At 39.9% G+C, this 22,105-nt stretch overlaps 1 protein-coding gene across 1 annotated transcript in view; it reads right to left on the reverse strand.

The window, feature by feature from the left end:
- Positions 1-5,480: 5,480 nt before the first annotated feature.
- LOC146190896 (structural maintenance of chromosomes protein 3-like) overlaps positions 5,481-22,105 on the reverse strand; it is a 55,099-nt gene continuing 38,474 nt past the window's right edge. Inside the window, exons 19-28 of the mRNA XM_084601280.1 lie at positions 21,336-21,410; positions 19,240-19,354; positions 18,099-18,256; positions 15,804-15,887; positions 14,080-14,223; positions 13,098-13,253; positions 10,358-10,399; positions 9,096-9,270; positions 7,881-7,984; positions 5,481-5,641 (exon numbers count right to left, since the gene is read on the reverse strand). Coding sequence (XP_084457406.1) covers positions 5,573-5,641; positions 7,881-7,984; positions 9,096-9,270; positions 10,358-10,399; positions 13,098-13,253; positions 14,080-14,223; positions 15,804-15,887; positions 18,099-18,256; positions 19,240-19,354; positions 21,336-21,410 — 1,122 coding nt within the window. The 3' untranslated portion in view covers positions 5,481-5,572. The remainder of the gene's footprint in view (positions 5,642-7,880; positions 7,985-9,095; positions 9,271-10,357; positions 10,400-13,097; positions 13,254-14,079; positions 14,224-15,803; positions 15,888-18,098; positions 18,257-19,239; positions 19,355-21,335; positions 21,411-22,105) is intronic.

A 22,105-nucleotide genomic window follows, 5' to 3' on the forward strand; every position in this document is an offset into this window, starting at 1 on the left:
GGATTGACTGAATGAGTTGTCTAACCAGCACGCTTTTGAAACTCTTAACCAGGCACCGTTCATACCCTGGCCTAGGTCCTTGAGGGTGGGTGAAGACTGTATACTCGCGCTGCCGTCAAAGAATACTACAATACTGGCCGCCTAATTGCAAGCTCTACCGACACTCAGCCTAGTATTTCCGTACGGGAGGCATACATCCTTCAATAGATACAGCTGAATATACTTGTCGCACCTGCACGGCTATATCTTAACGAATTCCGCTGCGATCCTTCATATCTAAACTGCCCTGCCCCGTATGCCAACATTTCCCAGTGCCTATTTTCCTGCCAGTTTGCACTGCAATTGGCCGAGTTTCCTTCCCAACGCCTCCCATATTATAGGGGCCTGGCTGGACTGGTTTGGTGCCGAGCTGTAAGGATAGTAGTTCCCGCCCATCAGGCCATCGATATGCTGGGTGCTAGCCTTGCACTTTACCAGTCCTCCTCTACTGCTATGTACCACTACTACTATAGACAAGCATATGATGCCTTCACAGATGTGTCCTATGAGTGATAGAGGTAATTGATTAGTAAAGAAGGTATTCCAACAAAATAAATTTGCAGCGCACTGAAAGAAATTTCGAAAAAGGTACCCAGTGCTTGAAATATATTTGTACTTAAACTATATTCAGCTTAAATACAACATATGAAACAAATTGACAGGTTAACACCAAAATAATGCTTACTTGGAGTGGTAAATTAAGTATTATACACCACATATATGTTAATTCAGCTTTCATTGTGAAAAGGGACCAACAACGGTTGACGTAAAGGAAAGCATAGGGCACTTTTTTTTTGGTGTTTATATAGTTTAACTGGAGAGTTTAGCTGCTGACGAAATGCGCAGAAGTCTGGAGAAATTAACTTCTGATCCCGAAGTAGTTACTGCTTTTCGCTACATATATCCAGACATAGCTGAGCTAAGCCATGTTTAATTTTTTTTATCACCAGTCAATGTACAGGCTAAAGTTAGTACGACATGCGGGTAACATTCTTTATCATGGCGTTGAATTGAGAACTGAACAAAATAATGATAAGCTGCTTAATTTGTGTCAGCATAAGGCGAAAAGAACGTAGTCTATGTGATGGCCATATTCTGCAAAGCTGCACCAAATTTAAAATAACATTTTAAGGCAATGTACACACACACACACACATATATATATATATATATATACACACACACATAATATAACAAATTTCTGTGATGACCAAGTTCCACATGCCAGTCGTACAAGAAACATTGCACCAAAGAAGCACTTGAAACAGAATTAGCCACCACAGCACAACACACACACATACAAAGAACTTTCAGTGAGCTTATATTATTTGCCACAAAAGACCCTCATTTTAGAGCCAGCGGCCTTCGCAAGTCGAGCGAAGCTATTTTAATATTTTTTATCATCTTAAGCTTACGACAGAAATAAAAATTAAAACAGAACATGATTATGTTACTAATAATTTTTATTTTAAAAGTATGCTTTTCCTCCTTTATGTGATTATGCAAACGCATTCACTAAAAACATATACATGCCAATTTTCAGGAAGGCACTTTTACAAGTCCTATTCATATATTGCTTTAACAATGCATGCATTGATTGGGTTAACGGGAAGCAGCAGGATTCAATACACGTCCATTGCGATATATATGGCTCTGCTTTCGGCCACCACCAAATTTTGCACTGTAATTGGCAGCCAACCAGGGCCCACCTTTGGGCCTGCATTGGCTGGCCAAAAATACTGGTTGCCTAGCTCTGCCCAGTCATTTACAGACAGTCAGCAGTCAGCCAATTTCAGTTGTGATAGATACTTCTAACGTCTGCGTTACTGCCTCCAGGGTTATGTTCGTCACCTCTGCATGCATACCATGACCTTTACAGAATATGGTGTTACTCTGCTAAACAGTTTGGCAGCTGTAGGACAGTGTGCAGCCAAGTGCATTGTTCTTTATATTCTCGCAATATTTGATTGCAAAGGTTCCCTTCTATATATTTGGCGCCATCTATGAAAGAACAGGAAATATGCTTAAAAAACCCATTGCGATCAAAGAAGCTGTTTTCCCGTGACCCTTTAAAATTATATATTCACTGGTAAGAACTTCGAAACTGCATTTTGCACTTCAAAGAACTGCGGTTTAGCCCGGTTAAACATACTTATTCGCGTGCAAGCTAAGTTAAGCACTGCTACGCATTAACCTCACGCCTACGCTAAAGAATTCATGCACTCAGACCGGCACACACCTCATCTACGGTGAGACTGCTGAACCTAGCACTGGTGAAACAGTTGCTAAACATCCGGACTAGTGGCATGATCAGTGTGCCTTAAGTAGCCCCGAAATGTTGATACTTCTGAAGACCTTCACTATGGTATCTCTTGGCTCAAATAAAATATGCAAGTGAATGATCTTGGGAGTTGAAATGTAAAGAGTAGATAAAAAATGTTGAGAATGTTGTGTGCCATATAATTATAATGCAGTTAAATCTTGTTACAAGAGACATTTGAAAATGGTTTGGTTGGTTTTCCTATGTTTGCCATATTAACAACATTGCATACAAGAGAACTGGTTACAAGAGACACTTGGTTACTAAGGACAACTTTTTCAGGTCCCTGGAGTAGATTCTTCACTAGAGACACAACCCAGGTAAGTGCTTTACCTCCAGAATTTGGGAAGGAATACACTCTGCACTCACAAAAATACATAATACATAGTATGAATAACTTCTTTAAGCTTTCCTGAACAATTTCCTGCTAATGCGTGTGAATGCATTTATATGCTGATGTGCAGTAAACTGATCAACACAGAGCTTTTAGAATTTTTGGTTACAACAGACCTTGCTTACAAGAGATCTTTTTCGGGTCCCTTGAGTGTCTCTTGTAACGAGGTTTTATTGTATTTACTGTTCCTATGTTTGCCATGTTAACAACATTGCATACAAGAGACATGGTTACAAGAGACACTTGGTTACTAAGGACAACTTTTTCAGGTCCCTGGAGTAAATTCTTCACTAGAGACACAACCCACGTGAGTGCTTTACCTCCAGAATTTGGGAAAGAATACATGGGTATGGCAAATAAATAAATAAATTAAACATGAAGCCTGACAACTATCTTCATATACAAAGAGCACTTTGTAAGATGCAAGCAGGACAATTACAACCATTACTTCCATGAATATGTACAGCAGACATAGATCAATATGGACTACTCTTAGAAAGGGCTGTCCTATATGTAACACGCATTTCTTGGAGTTATTTAGAGCACAGGTCTTATGCACCCATTCGGTAATAGAGCCACATCGCCGCATATGTAACCAAGCGAAAGAGTCGCAAGCCGAAGAGAATTTCTCAGAAAAAGAGAAAAAGCTCAGAGTTCTGCACCGCTCGCTCATTGGGCAGAGTGCGGGCGTACCGGCCGCATTGACACCAGCATCAACAAATGCCCTAGACGCTCTCTCGCTGGCTCCCATCTATCGCGCTATCCCTGCGCAATTGTTTTTGCTTCTTGAAAAAGAAAATTTAGGTAATGAACTGCATTGAAATTTCACATTAGAGAATGTCTTAACAGTCCTCAGAATTTTCGTCAATAAAATAGGGTTCAGCACCATAGTCCTATGCAAAAATGTCGCAGCATTATGTCCCTATAAATAAGCTTTCTACAGCAATAAGAACAGCTACACAGTTGCTAACTATACCAAAAAATAAAATTGAAAAACAAAATGCTGTTATACAGCTTCTTTATTAGTCAACAGAAGCAAATCAAAAGTAACTGCACAGCAAGTAATTAAACTGTGATGAAAGTACTTTACCACAAAGTCTGGCGTATGAATACTAACACATTAGTGTATGCCAATGAGAAGAATTAAAACCTTTCAAAGTTAAAGCCCTGATCTAACACAAAGGCAGGCATGTGAACATCATATCATACACTGCATTTCATTCAAAAGCAATAAAAGGCTTGGAAGTAAAAACCTGATGTAACAGCAGGCATATAAACACCAGATATATTGGTGCATGTCAATAAAAACAACAAATCAACAAATAAAAATGACATGAGGTCATGTACATAAACATCACATATACACGTTGCTCGAACATAAGGCTATGAACACCATATATATAGGTGCATGTCAGTAAAAACAACAAATCAACAGATAAAAATGACATGAGGTCATGTACATAAAAATCACATATACACGTTGCTCGAACGTAAGACTATGAACACCATATATATAGGTGCATGTCAGTAAAAACAACAAATCAACAGATAAAAATGACATGAGGTCATGTACATAAAAATCACATATACACGTTGCTCGAACGTAAGACTATGAACACCATATATATAGGTGCATGTCAACAAAAACCAGATATACACGTCACTCGAACTTAAAGCTATGAACACCATATATATTGGTGCATGTCAATAAAAACAACAGAACAAGTAAAAATGACATGAAGTCATGTACATAAACATCACATATGCACATGTCACTCGAACATAAAATTTTGTAGAAGTAAAAGCTTTAAATAAATATATGTGATGTATAAAATAACACGTCCATTAGGCTTGTCATCAGAAAGCATCAATGTGTTTCATGAACAGCCAGACCTTTGCCATACATTTTGTGCAGGTGCACATTCAGTTAGATCTATTTACGCCATGTCAGCATGCACAAGCCTGCAGAACATATAATGCCTCTAGAAAGGAGTGCTATTGCACATTTGAAAAGCTGCCTATCAATGCCCATAGAGAAGATTGTGATGGAGACATAATAAACACCAACAGATGACACTTTACAGAAGATGAAATGTTACCTGTCGGACTATACACTATACAGAAATGTTCCAGAGCAAATAAATTAAACTGATAAGATAAGCATGATAGCTGCTGCCAATATATATCTTTTGAAACTTGCAAATAAAGGGCAAAGGGCTGATTGTTAGTTGATAAACTTTGATAGCTGCTGCCAATATATATCTTTTGAGACCTGTAAATAAAGGGTAGAGGGCTGATTGTTAGTTGATAAAACAAACTTTGATAGCTGCAGCCACTACACCTTTTAAAACCTGTAAATGAAATGGCAAAGGGCTGATTGTCAGTTATCACAGACTAGATATGTTACTGCACATGCACAACATGGCAGTTGAGGTAACAAACTTGTAATGGACACATACATAAAAAATACAAGTAGGCAAAGCTACAAGTTTTTTTTATCTAGGAATTAAAAACATTGATTATCAGTTGATAAGACAAACACTGATAGCTGCAGCCACTACACCTTTTAAAACCTGTAAATGAAATAGCAAAGGGCTGACTGTCAGTTATCACAGACTAGATATGTTACTGCACATGCACAACATGGCTGTTGAGGTGACAGAAACTTGCCATGGACACATACATGAAAATACAAGTTTGCAAAGCTAGAAGCTTTTTGTCTAGGAATTAAAAACATTGACGACAAAGAGGGTTAGCAAACTAAAGCAGCAGGTGATGACTTAGAACAGTATCACAATATGAATGCCAAAGCGTAGTTTTCAATCAACTTCTCTGGCCTGAAGCAGCTGCAGAGCTTCCTGCTGAGTTGTTTCTGCAATGCTGCTTACCTAAAATTAAAGATCGTCACAGTGCAGATTAATATCACAAAGCTCACTTCAATACTGACGATGTTCTCCAAGCAACAAATGCATAAAATCGATCAATGCAGCCATGCATCAAGAGAAAAAGCATAACTACTCTTAATTATGAGGCACATGACTTTTCCAAAAGAAGAAGTAAAGCACTTCTATGTGCTGCAATTATTCTTTTTCATTAGCTGGGTTTGACCAGTCCAACAACTGCATGAATTACATTATCTTAGCGTCCATTTCATCATCTTTCATTAAATTGATCAATCTGAGCAAGTAACCAGATGTACTTTTAGACAGTCACGTGATCCACAAGAGGGGAGCCAGTGCACTTGGATGATGCACCCACTGCTACCAACAAACCTCTTTGTGCCTTGTCATCACCGCCTCTTTCTTCGAACAGCCGCCACTCTCGCCATACCCTTCTTTGACCTTTCCACCTCACCCTCTTACGGGCAACTCCAATACACTGACAAAGCCCAAACGGGCCTTTAATTGCTGCAAGAGTAATGGCAAGCAAGTGTCCTATATCGCAATACTACACCTTCCAGAGCCACCACAGGCCTTTGCACATCCTCTAGATCTTTATACCATATGGGGAACCCTTTCCCACACCTTTAAATGCTCTACTCATGGTGCTACACATTATGGTGCTACCCAAACAATAAGGGGGCAAACACAGGTTACTGCCTCTAAATTGGCCCTGCCAATAAAATTCCAGTCTAGGCTCCTGTTTGCCCAGTGTGAATGAGCAATCATATCTGTCATGTATATAATATATATTTGTTCAATACATGTATAGTGTTGAACATTACAGAGTATGTTAAACTCCAAACAACCTTTACAATTACTTCGACAATGTCATACACTGCATTGAAATATAGTGGAATCTCATTGATACATTTCAGCTTAGTAGTATGTTTTTCAGCATAATGCCATTTTTTTTTCTTTCTGGCTGACGCCTGGCAGAGGCAATGTAATTTGTAGAGCTAATATGATCATGTTTTCATGTGCACCTAGATAATACGACTGCGAAAATATATAAAAGGCTCGTGTGGTTTCAGCTATTTGCTAGCATAATGAATCTCCTGGTCCACTTGTAACTGTCACTGAGAATTCTCTTTTTTATTTCCTAAATTTTTGTATAAAGTCCCTGGGTTTCGCGCCCTCGCTGTCGCAGTTGGCAGCACAGACCTTGGCAGCCTGCCAAGATGCCAGGGGGGGGGGGGGGTGTTAAGCCAATAACATCTCTAGGTGTTTATCATTTGATGAGGTCGCTTGCAGCAAGTAGCTGAGGGGGAGGGGGGGGGGGGGGGTGACGCTTTCGCAAGGTTAGCAGAGTGCCAAGTTTTTAGATGACAAAACTTCCAGCATATAATGACAGGTTATTCAATGTGCCATAATAAAATAAGTTCTGTGCTAAGTATGCTTCATTCATGACCTTTTGGGGCCCGTTTTGGATTCAGGAGATTCCACCGTACAGTAAAATACCACTTGAATGAACGTCACTTGAACGAAGTATTCAGTTGTACGAACTTTATTAATTTCCCCCGCCGAAGCTCCATTAAACGCTACGCAAACGCCCTTCATTTTAACGAAATTCAATTGTTGTTCATTTCAGTTCTACGAACATTTTCTATAACGTCATCCTGTGTTTCCCACGTCATACTGAGTATTTCAACCAGAACAATGTGCACGTTTTACTGAATATTTTGAGAAACATATTTTATTAGCGTGTGACGAAAGCTGGCCCTCATTTAGCTCTAAGCTCAACTGGCTATCTAAACAAGCTTGTATCCAGCGGAATCACAGTTATCTTTGCATGCTTAATTGGATCCACAGTCATAGCCACCCATAGCCACAACTTCAGCCCTGCAAAGCTTCCTAGCTCCAAGAAAGGTGTACGTATACATGCTGGTTAATTGTGATCTGCGGAAGGAATGATCTGGTTGGAGGAAATGAATGCCTCTGCTGCCCAGCAGATCGCTGTGCCTGACGAGGTTCACGGGAGCTTGCACACAGTGACTGAGGCCAAGACCACTGCAGTCCTAAGTTCAAAAGTGCTGCAAAATTTCGGTTCAGCGAACTTTCACTTTAACAAACATTTTCCTAAGGTCCCTGGAAGTTCGTTCAAGTGAAGTTTCACTGTATATGCAGTCGCCGTCATGCCAATGCTAGAGGCATGCAAATTAACCAGAAAAAATAAATGACTACTTACACCTCCACGTTGTGTCACCTTGAAAATCTTGCCCTTTGGCGTCAACTCTGGACGAAATGTTGTGCAAATAAACTGGCTGTTTGAACTCAGTTCTTCCAGCACATCTGCTCGAGGAGAAGAGGGGAAAAGCAGTAATCAATGAGTGGAAAGAAGAGATCAGAAATAAGCTGCTCTCATGCTTCAACAAAAGGCCAAAGCATAGTAAGGTTAACTAGATGAAGTACATACTTTCTTTTAGAGCTACTGAAATGCCAATTAACATGATAAATTTTAAGTCAGTTGCAACGATTCAGTGTAGTGCAGTGAATTCTCAGACAAGTCGTGCTACAACTACAGTGCGATGCATGATTTGCTTCATATATGACAGATAAAAAATATATAAAGAATGCACTACAGAATGCAAAAATAAACCAGTCTTGTGTTAACAAGGTTTGCCTCCTTCAATGTTTGCTTTAGAGGTTTTGTAAAGAAACACAGTCAGATGGGCAGTTGAACTCGTGAAGTGTCACCTTGGGGTCCGCAGTGCGCCATGAGGAAGGAAAGCGTCATTCGAAATGATGGTTTTAAATCTATACACATATATGCCTGTGCTCTGCCTCCTTACCACTGTTCTCATAACATGAAGCACGACATAAACCACGCAGTCTGAAGTAGCTTAAATGGAAACGCAATAGCATGCAGAACCGAGGCGACAGGTAATTTCACTTCAGAAGTCGCAGCTTCACCATTTTGGGCCCAAATTTAAATGACAGTTTAAGTATGTATTATATCATAGCAATGTGGTGGCAAAAAGCAGCTGGGTAGCTTAGGCATGCTCAAGAAAGGATGCGCTCCATTGCTCTTCACTAGATCTCTAACCGAATTAATTAAATTCTACCGATTGACTACCTATATTTTTTTTCAACATGAACTGAATTCATGTGTCTATTTTCGTTCAGTATAATGGGCACAATAGGTAAACAAAGAAATCCACAAAGTCATTAGGTATGCCATCCTGAGCATGCAAAAACAGCATTAATGATAGGGGGTACATGAATTACAAAGGACACTTGCTGATTAGGGATTATTTGCCTGTTTTCAATCAGTAATGTTCTAGTTTTTGTACTTCCCTTTAGCAATAAAGCTCTCATCACAGTTTTTGCCCTTACAAGACACATACTATATGAACCAAAAAACCTCAACTATAATCGTTTAGAAACTTCAGAAAGCACCTACCAGCGAGACACTGCCGATGCTGTGTATCTAGGCAAGCGTCAATCTCGTCAAAAATGTAAAAAGGGGCGGGATCACATTTCTGCAGGGCCAAGATGAAACACAATGCCACCACTGTTTGCTGACCTCCAGAGAAGAAGTCTACAGCCTGGAGAACACCTTGTGAGGCAAACGACGCCTGTTTCAAGGGAAAGACCAGTGAAGCAAAAAAGTTGTCAGCAATCACAGAAGGAGCAGTTTCGAACTACTCCATTTTTGTTAATGTCTCATAAAAAAGCCATGAGTGAACAAACATGAAACCAAGCTGTTCTGGCTGAGTCATTTAATACCTGAAATAAATAAATGCATCAGTTATCAAACTCTGCTGCTTTAGTATAGTATTTGCCATTTATGAGCGATACTTTAAGATGAGTAAATGGGCAAATATTCATTTTGTTAATCTAGAGAATCGATCCTGCAGCATTATCAGTGTGCTTATCAGCGTGCCTGTAAGGCGGCATATATGATGTACAGTGTATGTGCCTGCAAGCATTTCTCATCAGCAAGAAAGCACAAAGATCATTACGATATACATCTCACCTGTTATTACCCAGTAATGCCTTAAACCCCATGTAACAGCCAAAATGGTGCAGCTGTCACATCAAATTTCTTCAATAGCCCATCAAAAAATAGTTTAGGCACCACAGAAAGAAAAGACTAAGTTTGCAATATGGCTATTTCAGGCCAACGCTACCTGCGTCAAGTTCTTGTGCCTCTGTCAAAAAGAAACTTTTACACAACATTCCTTGAAGCCTTTCTCTTCAATGGCTGGTACCTTCTCACATCATCTACAACTCGCTTGAGCAATTATTCCCGCGAAACTTATTATTAGTAAACCATGAGTTCCCGAAGTGCCCCATAATTAAGACACCTTAGTATTAAAAAGAAAAAAGAAAAGAATCTGCACCACTAATCCAGTGTTCTTGCAAATGCAGCATTTTTCTGACAGAGTAAGCAGTTTCTTGGAGGAACACTAAATCTTCAATGAAAGCATGTGCATGCGAAATCTGTCTACATCTCTATGAAAATATTTTACACGTGTGTGTCGGGGTCGACAGCTGGTAACCTTGTCGGCAAGACCACAGTGCTTATACAGTTAAGCATCAATCTGCTAAGCCAGCACATTCAGGGTGCAAGTCGGACATCTTTCCCATTAGGTGTTAATCAAAAGAGCCATAAAATTTTAATGTGCATGAAATTACATGCAAGTGAAAAATTAATACAACCTTTAATTCGAGACCTTCGTATCTCTCCTCTTGGGTCCTTCCCTGTAAAAGAATAAAGAAGCAAAAGGGTGACCATAAATCATTTATGAAAATTAGGGAGACAGTTAAGCTTCGCTATCAAGGGTATCATGCAATCGAATTTCACATATAAAAGGGGGATGTTTTTTTCACTTCCTTTAATTTTTCTCTAATTTTAACTTTTTTTATATAAAAATACTTAGTATTAGCAAATACTGGCTTTTCATTCAAGCTTTTTGACACCTTTGAATGAATTTTTCATTTCTTTAGTTATTCAATTAATTACGATTTCATTAACTCATCATTGACTATTACATACAAATCAATTACGATCGAACCACAAATTACCATGATACAGTTTTTTTACAGAGCCAGTGCAAATGCATTATATTCATAGGCAGCAACTATGAAGAGGCATGGGATAATGAATTTTTCACATGCCACATCTTCCCCAGTCTATATGACACAAGCTGATATGGGAAGACAAGTGATTCCACCCACCTCTTTTCTTTGGTCATTAATTGCAAATTTCAGCATTGCTCTTAGCCTTATCAGCTTGTACGTACTACATTTAAACTTCTGTGGTGTTTGCCTGTGCAGAGAAGGAATTTTTTGCACCGTGCAGTTAATATATGGTTTTGAATGTTTCTTACTTCAGAGGCGACAGTGTAGGCAAGAACACTGGCTGCTGTCAGCCATTGCAGTTCATGATGACATGATCGATGTTCGAAAACAAATGGAATAGACTGAAATGGATTACAACAGCATCAAATGCCGGAGCTTCTGACATTATTTTCCTTTGTCAGGAACGCTCTCCTCGCTCTTCTTTCCACTTTGCGGCTCTCTCTCCTGCTGTTACACATGATCCCTCCTGTTGCTTCGCCTGCCTGTCGGTAGATGGCGGTAGTCACTCAACTAATACAAGCTAACACTGCAAACAAGTTATCGAGGCTACTGCAAAGTCTCTTTTAGCACTGCCAGTACATAAATTTGCTTTTGGCAAGTAATCCCTACAAGTATGATGAAACCGACAGCTCACGGCTGGTGATTAAAAACTGCCTAGTGAGGGATTTAGTTCTTCCAAATAGGTCTGACAATACCTTAATGCCTTTGAAATGCATGGCCTCCATGCAAAGAGTATGTCCAGGAAAGGGTATGTATTCCATATTTTTACTACCACTTGAACAATAAATTTTGTATGCCACACTGCAAACAAGTTATCGAGGCTACTGCCAAGTCTCTTTTAGCACTGCCAGTACATAAATTTGCTTTTGGCAAGTAATCCCTACAAGTATGATGAAACCGACAGCTCACGGCTGGTGATTAAAAACTGCCTAGTGAGGGATTTAGTTCTTCTAAATAGGTCTGACAATACCTTAATGCCTTTGAAATGCATGGCCTCCATGTAAAGAGTATGTCCAGGAAAGGGTATGTGTTCCATATTTTTACTACCACTTGAACAATAAATTTTGCCAGCGGTTATTTCATATTGTACCTGTATTTAAACAAGTAAACTAATTGTACTCAAGGTTTTTCAGCATGCAATTCACCACAGCAAATGCCAGTACTCAGACAACAAGCTAATATTCTCTCCCTAACTAAAATCTAAATGCATAATATAATAGTTAAGTGGTATATCCTCCACAATTTTATAAAATGTAGTAACATGGAAACTTCGCATTGTCATTATTATAAAGCATGCAGAACCAGCAATCTTGGAATTTTGCTTTAAAAATTTTAGCTGAAGCTCGATGTACTGTTTCTATTTACTGGGAGGCTGCGTGGCGGTGCCTACTTAAAAATCCATATTATGTCCACATGGCTCATCTAGACAGAGAAAAGCAATGAATTTAATGAAGGCATACTGCTGTTTCTCATCCCAATGATCTGTATTAGATTCCCATTGCATAAGCATCTAACTGCTTGAGACTCAAGCAAAGCATGCATGTGCTTTCAGAAAATAGTATCATTAAGATCACTTTGTTTATATATATATATATATATATATATATATAAAACAGTGTACATTAGACATTACAACAGGGAGTTGGTAACAAAAATTTCAGGGGAGCACTCAGGGTCACCTCGTGTGCAGCCAGGTGAAAGCCTTTTGGCAGCACAGCTGCGATCCTTCGAATGCCCGATTCCTCGAAAGGAAGAGAGAGAGAGAAAGAGAGTCTCGCTCTCTCTCAGACTCTCTCTCTAAAGAGAGGAGAGAGAGCTCTCTTTTTCAAAGATCTCTCTCATCACTATCCCTATCAGTCACTATATATACCAGTAACTAAATTAACTATCTCTATAATCATCACTGTCATTGTCATCGTCACTGTCGTCATCTCCACTAAATGTCTTTAACCATCACTGACTATCACCATCTCTCTTAAGGGTTAGACAGAACCCCACAGATACCCCACAAAATCTTACAGACAGATCTGCCCACGTGAGCCAAGTAAGGCTTCACCTTAAAAGGAGACCGACATAAATTAAGGTAACTGTGTTATTCATGCCTAGTGAAACATGAGCAGAGCCCACTGCTAGCTGCCTAACTTAGCAAGAGGAGGTCACACAGTCACCTGCTGATCCTATCCTCCAGTACTGTCTGCTTTTCTCTTTGCTCGAGAAAACAGGCTATGGTATTTTGCCCTCCTGATGAAGCTGTAGGCCTTTAAACTGCACTTTTACAGTAGTAAAACTTACTCATAGTGCACTAATCAGTACTTGCCCGGCCACGTCTTTCCTTACGGAAAACCATCCTGGCACAACCTTGAGGAACAAACTTGCTGAACAGGTCCTCGAAGTATCTGGACACTTGCTTCAGAGTGAAGTCTGTGTCTTCAAGCTGCTGCCCCTTCTGGCTGTCAGTCATTTCTCCAGCCCCCTGTGGTGAGAAAGCAGACAGTTAATTAAGGTATATGCACATTGTGCCTGTGTAGATTTTTATTCAGCTGTGTTGCGTAGGTCACATGCTCACCAAAATGTCAATGAAAGAGTGCTGTGTGCAATGCTTGGTGAATAAATGACATAAAATTACGGATTCACTTAGTTATGACGAAAAACTAAATTGTGGGCACCATAATCATCCGAAACTAGTGAACTTACTCGTGAAATTCAACATTGGCGCATAAAAAACACATGTTCGTTTTGAAAGCGTACATTCCATCAAGTCGGTGTGTAAAGCATTTTCTAGCTGAGCAAATAATATTGAACATTCGCTAGGTAACAATCTGTCTGGCAGAAAATCTTATACAGTAAAATTTAAGCAGTTGGTACTAGTAATTTTAATGAACCTGTTTCTTTCAGACAATCTGTCTGGCAGAAACACTTATACAGTAAAATTTAAGCAGTTGGTGCTAGTAATTTTAATGAACCTGTTTCTTTCAGTTAAGTCCACAATTGCTGCTGCCGACATGCAAATACCAGACCCCTATTGCTTTGTAAGCCTAGCAAGCTTGTAAATGAAAGTTATGTTGTGTAGTTAACTGAAGAATTGACTACTAGTATATTACTGCTATTGAGACAGCGATGGCTAGACACTGCAGGAGAAGAAGAGATCTATAACAGCTATAATAGAAGAAGCTATAACAGCTGGAGACTTGGCAGCCCACTTATTTCTTTCCATGAAACAATTTGACCTTGGGCCATTGTCAATGAACAAAATTAAATAATGATCACAATGGGAGAAAACATATTGAACTCCTACATACTCTACGGATCCGGTCTGCATCTCGAAGGTGTCTGCAGACTTCGTCAAGCTTCTCTGAGGCTTCCTCGATGAGTCTGCCAACCAAGAGGTCTGGTGGATTCATTCTGTTCAGCCTGACTTGGAGGCATTGACGTTCACGGACAAGCTGTAGAAAGTCAGTGGGCATCTACTGGTTAGAATTGCATGCCTGCCAGTCGGCAGCAGCACGCAGTAAAAAAAAATCCAACGTCGACGCTGCGAGCAAAAAATCACGAGCATGGCAATGAGAGCTGACATGGCCACACACAGCTGACTGACATAGGGTTGCCCGATGTTACGTTTGGCAGGAGCTACCAACTCTGGTCTCTCGTTCCATATTAGCTTAAAGCCTAGCCACGTGTGCCCGTGAAATGGAATTAACTGCAATGTCATGATAATAAGTCAACGTCATTATTTGGCTGAAGGCCCCACTTTGAAGGATGATAGCCGCTGCATTCTTCTGTTTTATCTGACTACTATAAGCACACCGAAGAGTTGTCAAATGGCACGATAAACTGACCACACACACCATAGCAGACGATACTCCCACCTGGCTTCAGTATCAGCAAACGCCCTCTATGTTTGTAAATATGTTGTTAGTCAATATATAGATTGTAAAAAAATGAATAAGCCCAAGTATACCTCTAAGTGGGATAGAGAAAAGGCAACACGAGGTGCCTCCATCTAGCAAGCAAACAAGTGGCAAGACTGCTTAGCCATTCCACTGATAACTAGCATAGGAACGCCAGCAGACAACAGCCAAGGCCATTCACAGAGTGTATTATATGTACAGCTGCTCTGGCTATTCACAAGGCACAAGTGACTGTGCACCCAATTCCTTGTCTTGTTTACTTGTTGGATGTTGCGACATATACTTTTAAAACAAAAGCTTTTCCAGCCCCACTGATCAAAAAAGCCATCGGCGATGTTGCCATTAACACGGTACCAAAAGCCAGCTGTTTGTCAGCAGCAGTATCAAGCTAGTGGGTGCACGTAGAAAGGGAGAGATGCGGCCCATCGTAGCATACATGCAGAGCGAGTAGCGGCGAGGGCGTAAAGGTCATCGTCCAGCGCTTGCCCAAAGGACACCCTCTGTGCCTGTCTATCACTCCTCAGGTTAATGCGTCAATATACGCATAGAAAGTAGGCAGGCGTCCTTGCAAGTACTCAGATAGTGACGAGGAACGCTATGCGAGAAGAGCTTTGCTTGGTGTGGGGATAAATGTCTGCGTTGCATCATCTATGCGCAGTGCTCATTGTGCAAGTCTTCAACACGCGAAACGACATGCCAGTGAAGAACTTGTAGTCAAAGAGGCCAAGGCAATGCAACACAGGGATGTGGCAATGAGAGGCAGAGGTAAAATGCTGCAAGCATGAGGGGGTTGAAGAATTAAGACAAGGAGAAGCAGCAGTAATGCTGTAAGGCACTGAACAGGAAAGAATGGCAAGCAACAGTATCAGTTTACTCCACATTTGCACGAGAATGCAGCACTAAGCAAAAGTTATCTGTCATCTCAGGGAGCATATTCTCCATTTCAAGAAAAGTAAAATGCATCTTTCATATGACCAAGTGCTTGTGAAGCAAGCTTCCCTGAGAGGAAACTGCAAAAGGTAACTGGCCATCAGTGTCCTAGGCATGCGGCTATCACTGCAGAATGTAAATAGAACATTAAAGTACTTTAGTACCGAGCCAATTAACCACAGTACCTCTGCGCGACTCATGTTTCGATAGGCATCCAAATTCTCAGAGATTGCTCCAAACATGCTGGCTTTCTTCTTGACTTCATCCAGCTGTACACAAAAGAGGAAAAAGCAGATGAAATGCAGGCATGTACACGTTACAAAGATAAATTAAGCCATTGCTCATACTGCTTATGGCACAACCGACAATATATTAAAGAGCTGGCTTTACCACCAAATTTGTCTTCAGTTTTTTTGTGGAAATGAAAAAAGAAAATTGTCCTCTTAATCTGCACAAACTTCGGACAGACACCAGCTGTCGTGAAGAGTAAGGCGTCGGTCAACACACCCTCTTTCATCTCCGAGTATACACTTTCTTGCTTGTCAGTGTAGAAGTGATTGTGCTATTTATCGACCATTGTGCTATTCCAGTAACTCCCTCACAGCCATTCTCAAGTGGCTCCCCTCCAGCGTTTAGGCGAAATCGAGCACGTGATACCTTCCTTTTCCACGAAGAATGGAAAGATGTGGTCTAATAAGGACGAGACACTATAGGTGATCTTACATATTTTGAATGCTACTTATTGACTTAATTTGTATTAATTTCACCAGTTTATTAACTTTGTTCTTTTTTATTCTTTGTTCCTGGCCTTCAAAGGGTGATACTTCCTCAATGTGGCCCACATAGCAATTAGGAGTTTGAGGCCCTTGTTTTAAATGGTTAAGGTTAATTAGCTAACTTTCCATTATTGCCTTCGTGAACATGGTGCCAGTTCAGAAATTGTAGCTTGTCTAGAGAAAAAGCTGACTGAAATTTATTTACTGGCATTAAAGGAGTATAGACGCCAACCAAGCGATGGCTGTGACATCAAAATCAAATCAAGATCATGTGACAACAGAAAAAACTGTGATATAGTCACACCTTTGTCATTTTAATTCACTATAATGCTAAATCCAGCTTTCCTCGAGAACAGGTATCACGAGTAGCAAACAGGCAGTGATTATATACCAATTTTTTCATTCCTCATGTGACGTAGACCTAACTTTGACATCACAACCATCACTTAGCTATTGGCACCAAACAACAAAAACAAGTGAAAAAAAAAAAAAAATCAATCATAAATTACTTAGCAGTATAGGCAAATACCACGTGGTAAAGCACATTCAGTAGTGCCTTGCATATAATTAATAAATAATTAAAAAGAAAATGCAACCAAAGTTGGTAGACAAGAAGGCCACCATGTGACCAGCTGCTGGTGCACCTCCCTTGTCCAACGCACTTGCAAAGCACCATCGGGAACAGCGCTCCAGAGAAAAGTGGATTTTAGCCTCTGTAAGCTTTTTATGCTGCGAGACTAATTTTTTTAAGGCTGGTAAAAAGAACCTACTTTACACAAAAGGTTGGTGCAAACATTTATGTCACCTGTTTTTCAAGACAATCTACACCTAAATTGATACTTTGTCCCTGAAACCAATAATTTAAAAGCTAATTATGGCTTACTAAATATTTATCTTTAGATTAAAAAAATGAGAAAGGCTAGGCCATGTGTCTGAACTGGCCTTGGGTGGTTTCACTGTGCTATATAGCACTCAGTATTTTACAATGATTAGCTGGTCTAAGCTTTGCAGCTCAGCATTTTGCAAAAACACAGAACAAATAAATAGGACAGTGCCCATGTATGTCTGCTCTTTTTCTGCTGCACAGATGTAGTACATATATTTACGCTGTGTTCTTTCAAAACGCTTGTCAGGTTCAATATAGCGGGGTACTATATTCAAGATAACCATGCTAACGTTGGCAGAACAATCGCTTATTGGAGCACAGAGTGAATTGTCATCAGACCTTTGTATGGGCAAGAAGCATAGTGTCAATATCCCCACCACTGAGTATGGGAGTGACATATATATATAATTAATGCACACCTGTATGCGTGCATTCTGGCCTTGCATGCTTTGAGCACAGAACTCCCAAAATTGCACCAAGGTGCAAGCACTACTGGCACTCATTGTAACACTTCATTCATATGTGAAATGTGCATGAAATCACTCACAGGTTTTGACACCTGCACTGCGAGCCCGTTATGCCCTAAATGTTTTCAACACTGATTTGTGTAACCATAAAGCCAGCACCAATTACATTCTGTACCTGCAACTATAAGAGGCCCCCGACTGCTCATGAGAGTTTTTAAGCAACAAGACCAACAGTGCTCTCAGAATGGCAAAGAATCTGGTTAATCAATGCAAGTAGTATGTCAGCATGATGATCCTTAGTTCAACGGCAACAGACAGCATCATATAGGTTCTGAAAGATGGACCACGCACCGCAGCAAGCGTGGCTGCCTTCTTCAGCGTGAGCGTCTCCATCTGCTTTGAGGCTTCTTCCAAGTCGTCAAAGCTGCGCGCAGTCTCTTCTGACATCTCCTGAACAATCTGCTCCAGGCTGAGAATCCTGGGCTGAGCACACGTATTGTTCTCAAGCTCTGAAAATGACACAAAAATCGCGCTTACTAATGTGCACTTATAATGGGTAGCTCGCCAGCTTCAAGACGTTCGTATGTGTTGTGAATGATAATGAAACTTAAAAAAAAAAAAAAAAAAACAAGGAAAGTGTCTTTTTTTTTGTTGTTTTTTTTTTTAATTTTTATTTCAGAACATTGCAGGTTACCAGTGACTTCAATGCAGTTCACTGAATTAGCAGCATATACTTGCTAGTTCAGCAAAAATTGGCTTGGCAGGTGAAAAAGAATGTTTACACGAATGACAAGTTCCAGCGGTAATTGCAGGCTTTTGATGCTGCTCATTGCCTGCACATCATTTCTTTTATGAAGAAGATGAGATGCAGCTTTAGGAAATGAGACTATACTAAATGCATTCCTCCAGTAGTTATATATGAATAAAGAATGTTGAACTGGTATATGCAAATGTTTCTTACATAATGGTACAGACAAAGAACATCTGTGTAGGACCTAATAAATATGCATGCATCAGAAACACCATCTTTTGCTGGAAATTCATTTTGGACAAGTCAATTCTGAACATGTTTTACCAGGTACACAAGGTACAATAAGCTTATTTTTCATCAGATGTATGAATGGCAGGACTCTGAAAATGACTGAGATGTATGTTATTAGTACTGGGGACAAAAACATGAGAAAAGCAAACTTGCTGTACAAGTGCCGAATTCTTTGGCGATCTCTTGATTTCACTACTTTATGTCACAACACGAGAGTCCTATACTTTCAGGTCATCAAGTCTGGCCTCAGGGCACCAGCTATAAATTAACAACAGAGCTATTGGCTACGATTTCAGATGATGCATCCTGGATACTTTTGTCCCCGACAGTACACATCAACTAAGCCTACATATTGGAAGTATTCTTTGTAGTATTTAACCTGTGCTCCAAAACAGGAGATACAATAATTACAGTGTAGCCGGCCTTGCACTCAATTGCAGATTCACGTACCTGTAATTTGATTTTTCAAGGACTCTCTTGTTTCGCAAATGGCAGTTAGTCTTGTCCTTGAGAGCTCAAGCTCTGTTTCCAGAGCTGCTCTTTTGTCTTCGAGGGATTGCCTCTCCTGTGGCAGATTGCAGTTTACACAGGGTATAATAAAGAAAATGGAAATATTTTTCTTTTAAGAGGAAAAGTAATTCTTCAGCGCTTGATGAAGTATGTGCAAAGCTCTCTTTTCAAAAGGAAGTTCGAGGAATGTGAAAATAAAAAAGGCAGGACCCCATGTAAGAAGATATATCAACTGTATGCAGGCTACATATAGTTGGTATAAATTACTGTAATAATTTATTGGGATACGAGCTCATACACCAAACTTCTCTTTACATTTAGCACAATGTCAGAATAATGCAATCAGGATCTAAAAGACAAGGACAAATAGAGATGGCAAATAGGGCTTTGTTTTGGTTGTCATCACTTAACTTGCAGTTATGTAGGGAGAGATAACTGGTAGCGCACATAAGCACTCGATAGCCAGTTGACACATACCGATTATAACATTCAATATAGTAGTTATCTGAGAGAAAAGAGCAGAGAAGTACAGATTTGTAAACAACTATTTCAGGTACCTAACATGCATTAAAAAAAAAAAAAAAAAAAGCAGTGCACCCAGATATCACAGAATCTGAAACAAATGACTCCTGACCTCAATTTTTAATTCTAGATTTGTGATGGGCAGACAGACAGAACAATGCCAGCTTTATATGTGATGATGTCCCATACTATCAAGCTTCGTCTAGAAATTATTTTTGTTATTGGTAACGCATTCAATTTTATCCTTTGTACAACACAAAAAATATGACACATCACACATGCTGCACCAAATGCCCGGGGAGGTAAGCATATGGGACCGATTAAGAGTTAGCTCAAGTCCTCGTATGCAGAGCGCTGATAACCTCGAATACATACGTCTTCTGAAACCGCATCAATATTCAGAAACAGTTCTATTTGCACTGCATGGCTTTCTTAGCACATCGCTGCAATGTTGCAGGTATTGCCCCAAACTGCACAGCCAATGCTATGCATGCTAAAAAGAGAGCTTTCAAATTCAGGTGCACCCCACAGCATGATTTTTTGGGGTTTCTATCTTGACAGGCTACAGAAAATTGAAGCTAGTAAAGCACTTTCTGTGCCTTTTCACCTCCTCCAATTTTATCTGTAGAAAAACTACAGATGAAATGAGATGTGCCGCAATGGTTTTCTCTTTCTTTACAAGTCCTCTTACGTGAAAACTATTCAGCTTTAGCTTTCAACTCATTTATGTGGGCGTCTTGATTTGGTTTCTCAAATTTCTCTCATATTTATTTTTTGCCCTTGGCTGGGTCCTCAAAGATCAGTGCTGAAACTGGAGCTCCAGCTATTTTTATTCCCCAAAAGCCCTCTTTTATTGCTTTCAACATTAAAACAAACTTTCCTTACATCAGTTCATGTAATGAAGATCATGCCATAGCGCTCCAATGTGCGGCAGTATGTATAAATAAATAAATTACAGTCTGGAAATTTTTAAAATCTGATTAATGTTTCTATTTTTCTATCCAGGTTTTCCCACATAGTTATGTGACCTAACCACAGTTGTTTAAATATGCCACATTTTGAACTTTCTATATTTATCATTTGACGACAGCAGCGTGCCATGATTTAGAACACACAGTTGGGAAAAACAATGCGCGCAGTTGGATGTGATGCCCCATAGAATGTTTTGAAAATTTACTGATACAGTGCACCGTACACTTGCTTCGAACGCACCTTACAGTTTAGTAAAGTAATAAAAGACAAAGGCAATACTTTAGTATTTTCACATGGAACTGACGTGACACAAAAGCAGACAATAACCTGTTATGTAGAATTATGGTTTAGAGACAGTGCTCAGAAAATTGTGTCAGGCTGAAAAGGTTTGCAAAGGCACACTAATCAAGTGGCTGACTAAATGGGTGCATCACCTACATGCATATGCCTCCCTGAAAAACCACGCACATTCGCAGTATCCACATGGTGAAGAAATTTTACATGCACGCATGACTGATTTCATACTAGGAAATGGCACCTGCCTTGTTCAGCCTGTCAAGCTCAGGAAGCAGGCAATATTTCAGGGTGGAATCTTCATTGTTCTTCTTGTGAAGAGTCTTAAGAGGAAAAAGAAAACAATATGGAATGACAGCCAGTTCATGCCAGGCATAACGATAAATAAAATCTGTCATAAAAAAAAAAAATAAAGTCGAGTCCAGAAACCTTGTAACAACCCAAAATGGAATGAGCTAGCTGTAGCCAATAGCAAGTGAAAATGTTTAAGGAATTGAATACATGTTGCAGATAAGGTTTGTAAAGCAAAAAAAAAAAAGCATTGATTTAAAAAAGAAACTTTACTGATGTAAGCATAGAACTTAGAACACTGCAAATGAAATATAAACACTCCTTCCCCCCCAAAAAAGTTAAAAAAAAAAGGCCAAGAGAAATACATGTACCATGGATATGCAGAACAAAGAAAAAAATTCTAGAGGGCACATTGAACCACTAAAGTGTGATGAGGCAAACACCATTATATCGTGGTGGACCACAGTCCTCCACTATGGCACCTCTATCTCCCTCTCTTCTTTCAATTCCACCTTCCTCCCTTCCTTTACGGCATGGTTGATTGGTTTGTGGGGTTTAACGTCCCAAAGCGACTCAGGCTATGAGAGATGTCGTAGTGGAGGACTCTGGAAATTTTGACCACCTGGGGTTCTTTAACGTGCACTGACATCGCACAGCACACGGACGCCTTGCTTTTCACCTCCATCGAAAAGTGGCTGCCGAGGCTGGGATTCGATCCCGCATCCTT

This window comes from Amblyomma maculatum, chromosome 4, assembly GCF_055883805.1.
Source record: "Amblyomma maculatum isolate TAMU_Amacu chromosome 4, ASM5588380v1, whole genome shotgun sequence".
Lineage (NCBI taxonomy): Eukaryota > Metazoa > Arthropoda > Arachnida > Ixodida > Ixodidae > Amblyomma > Amblyomma maculatum.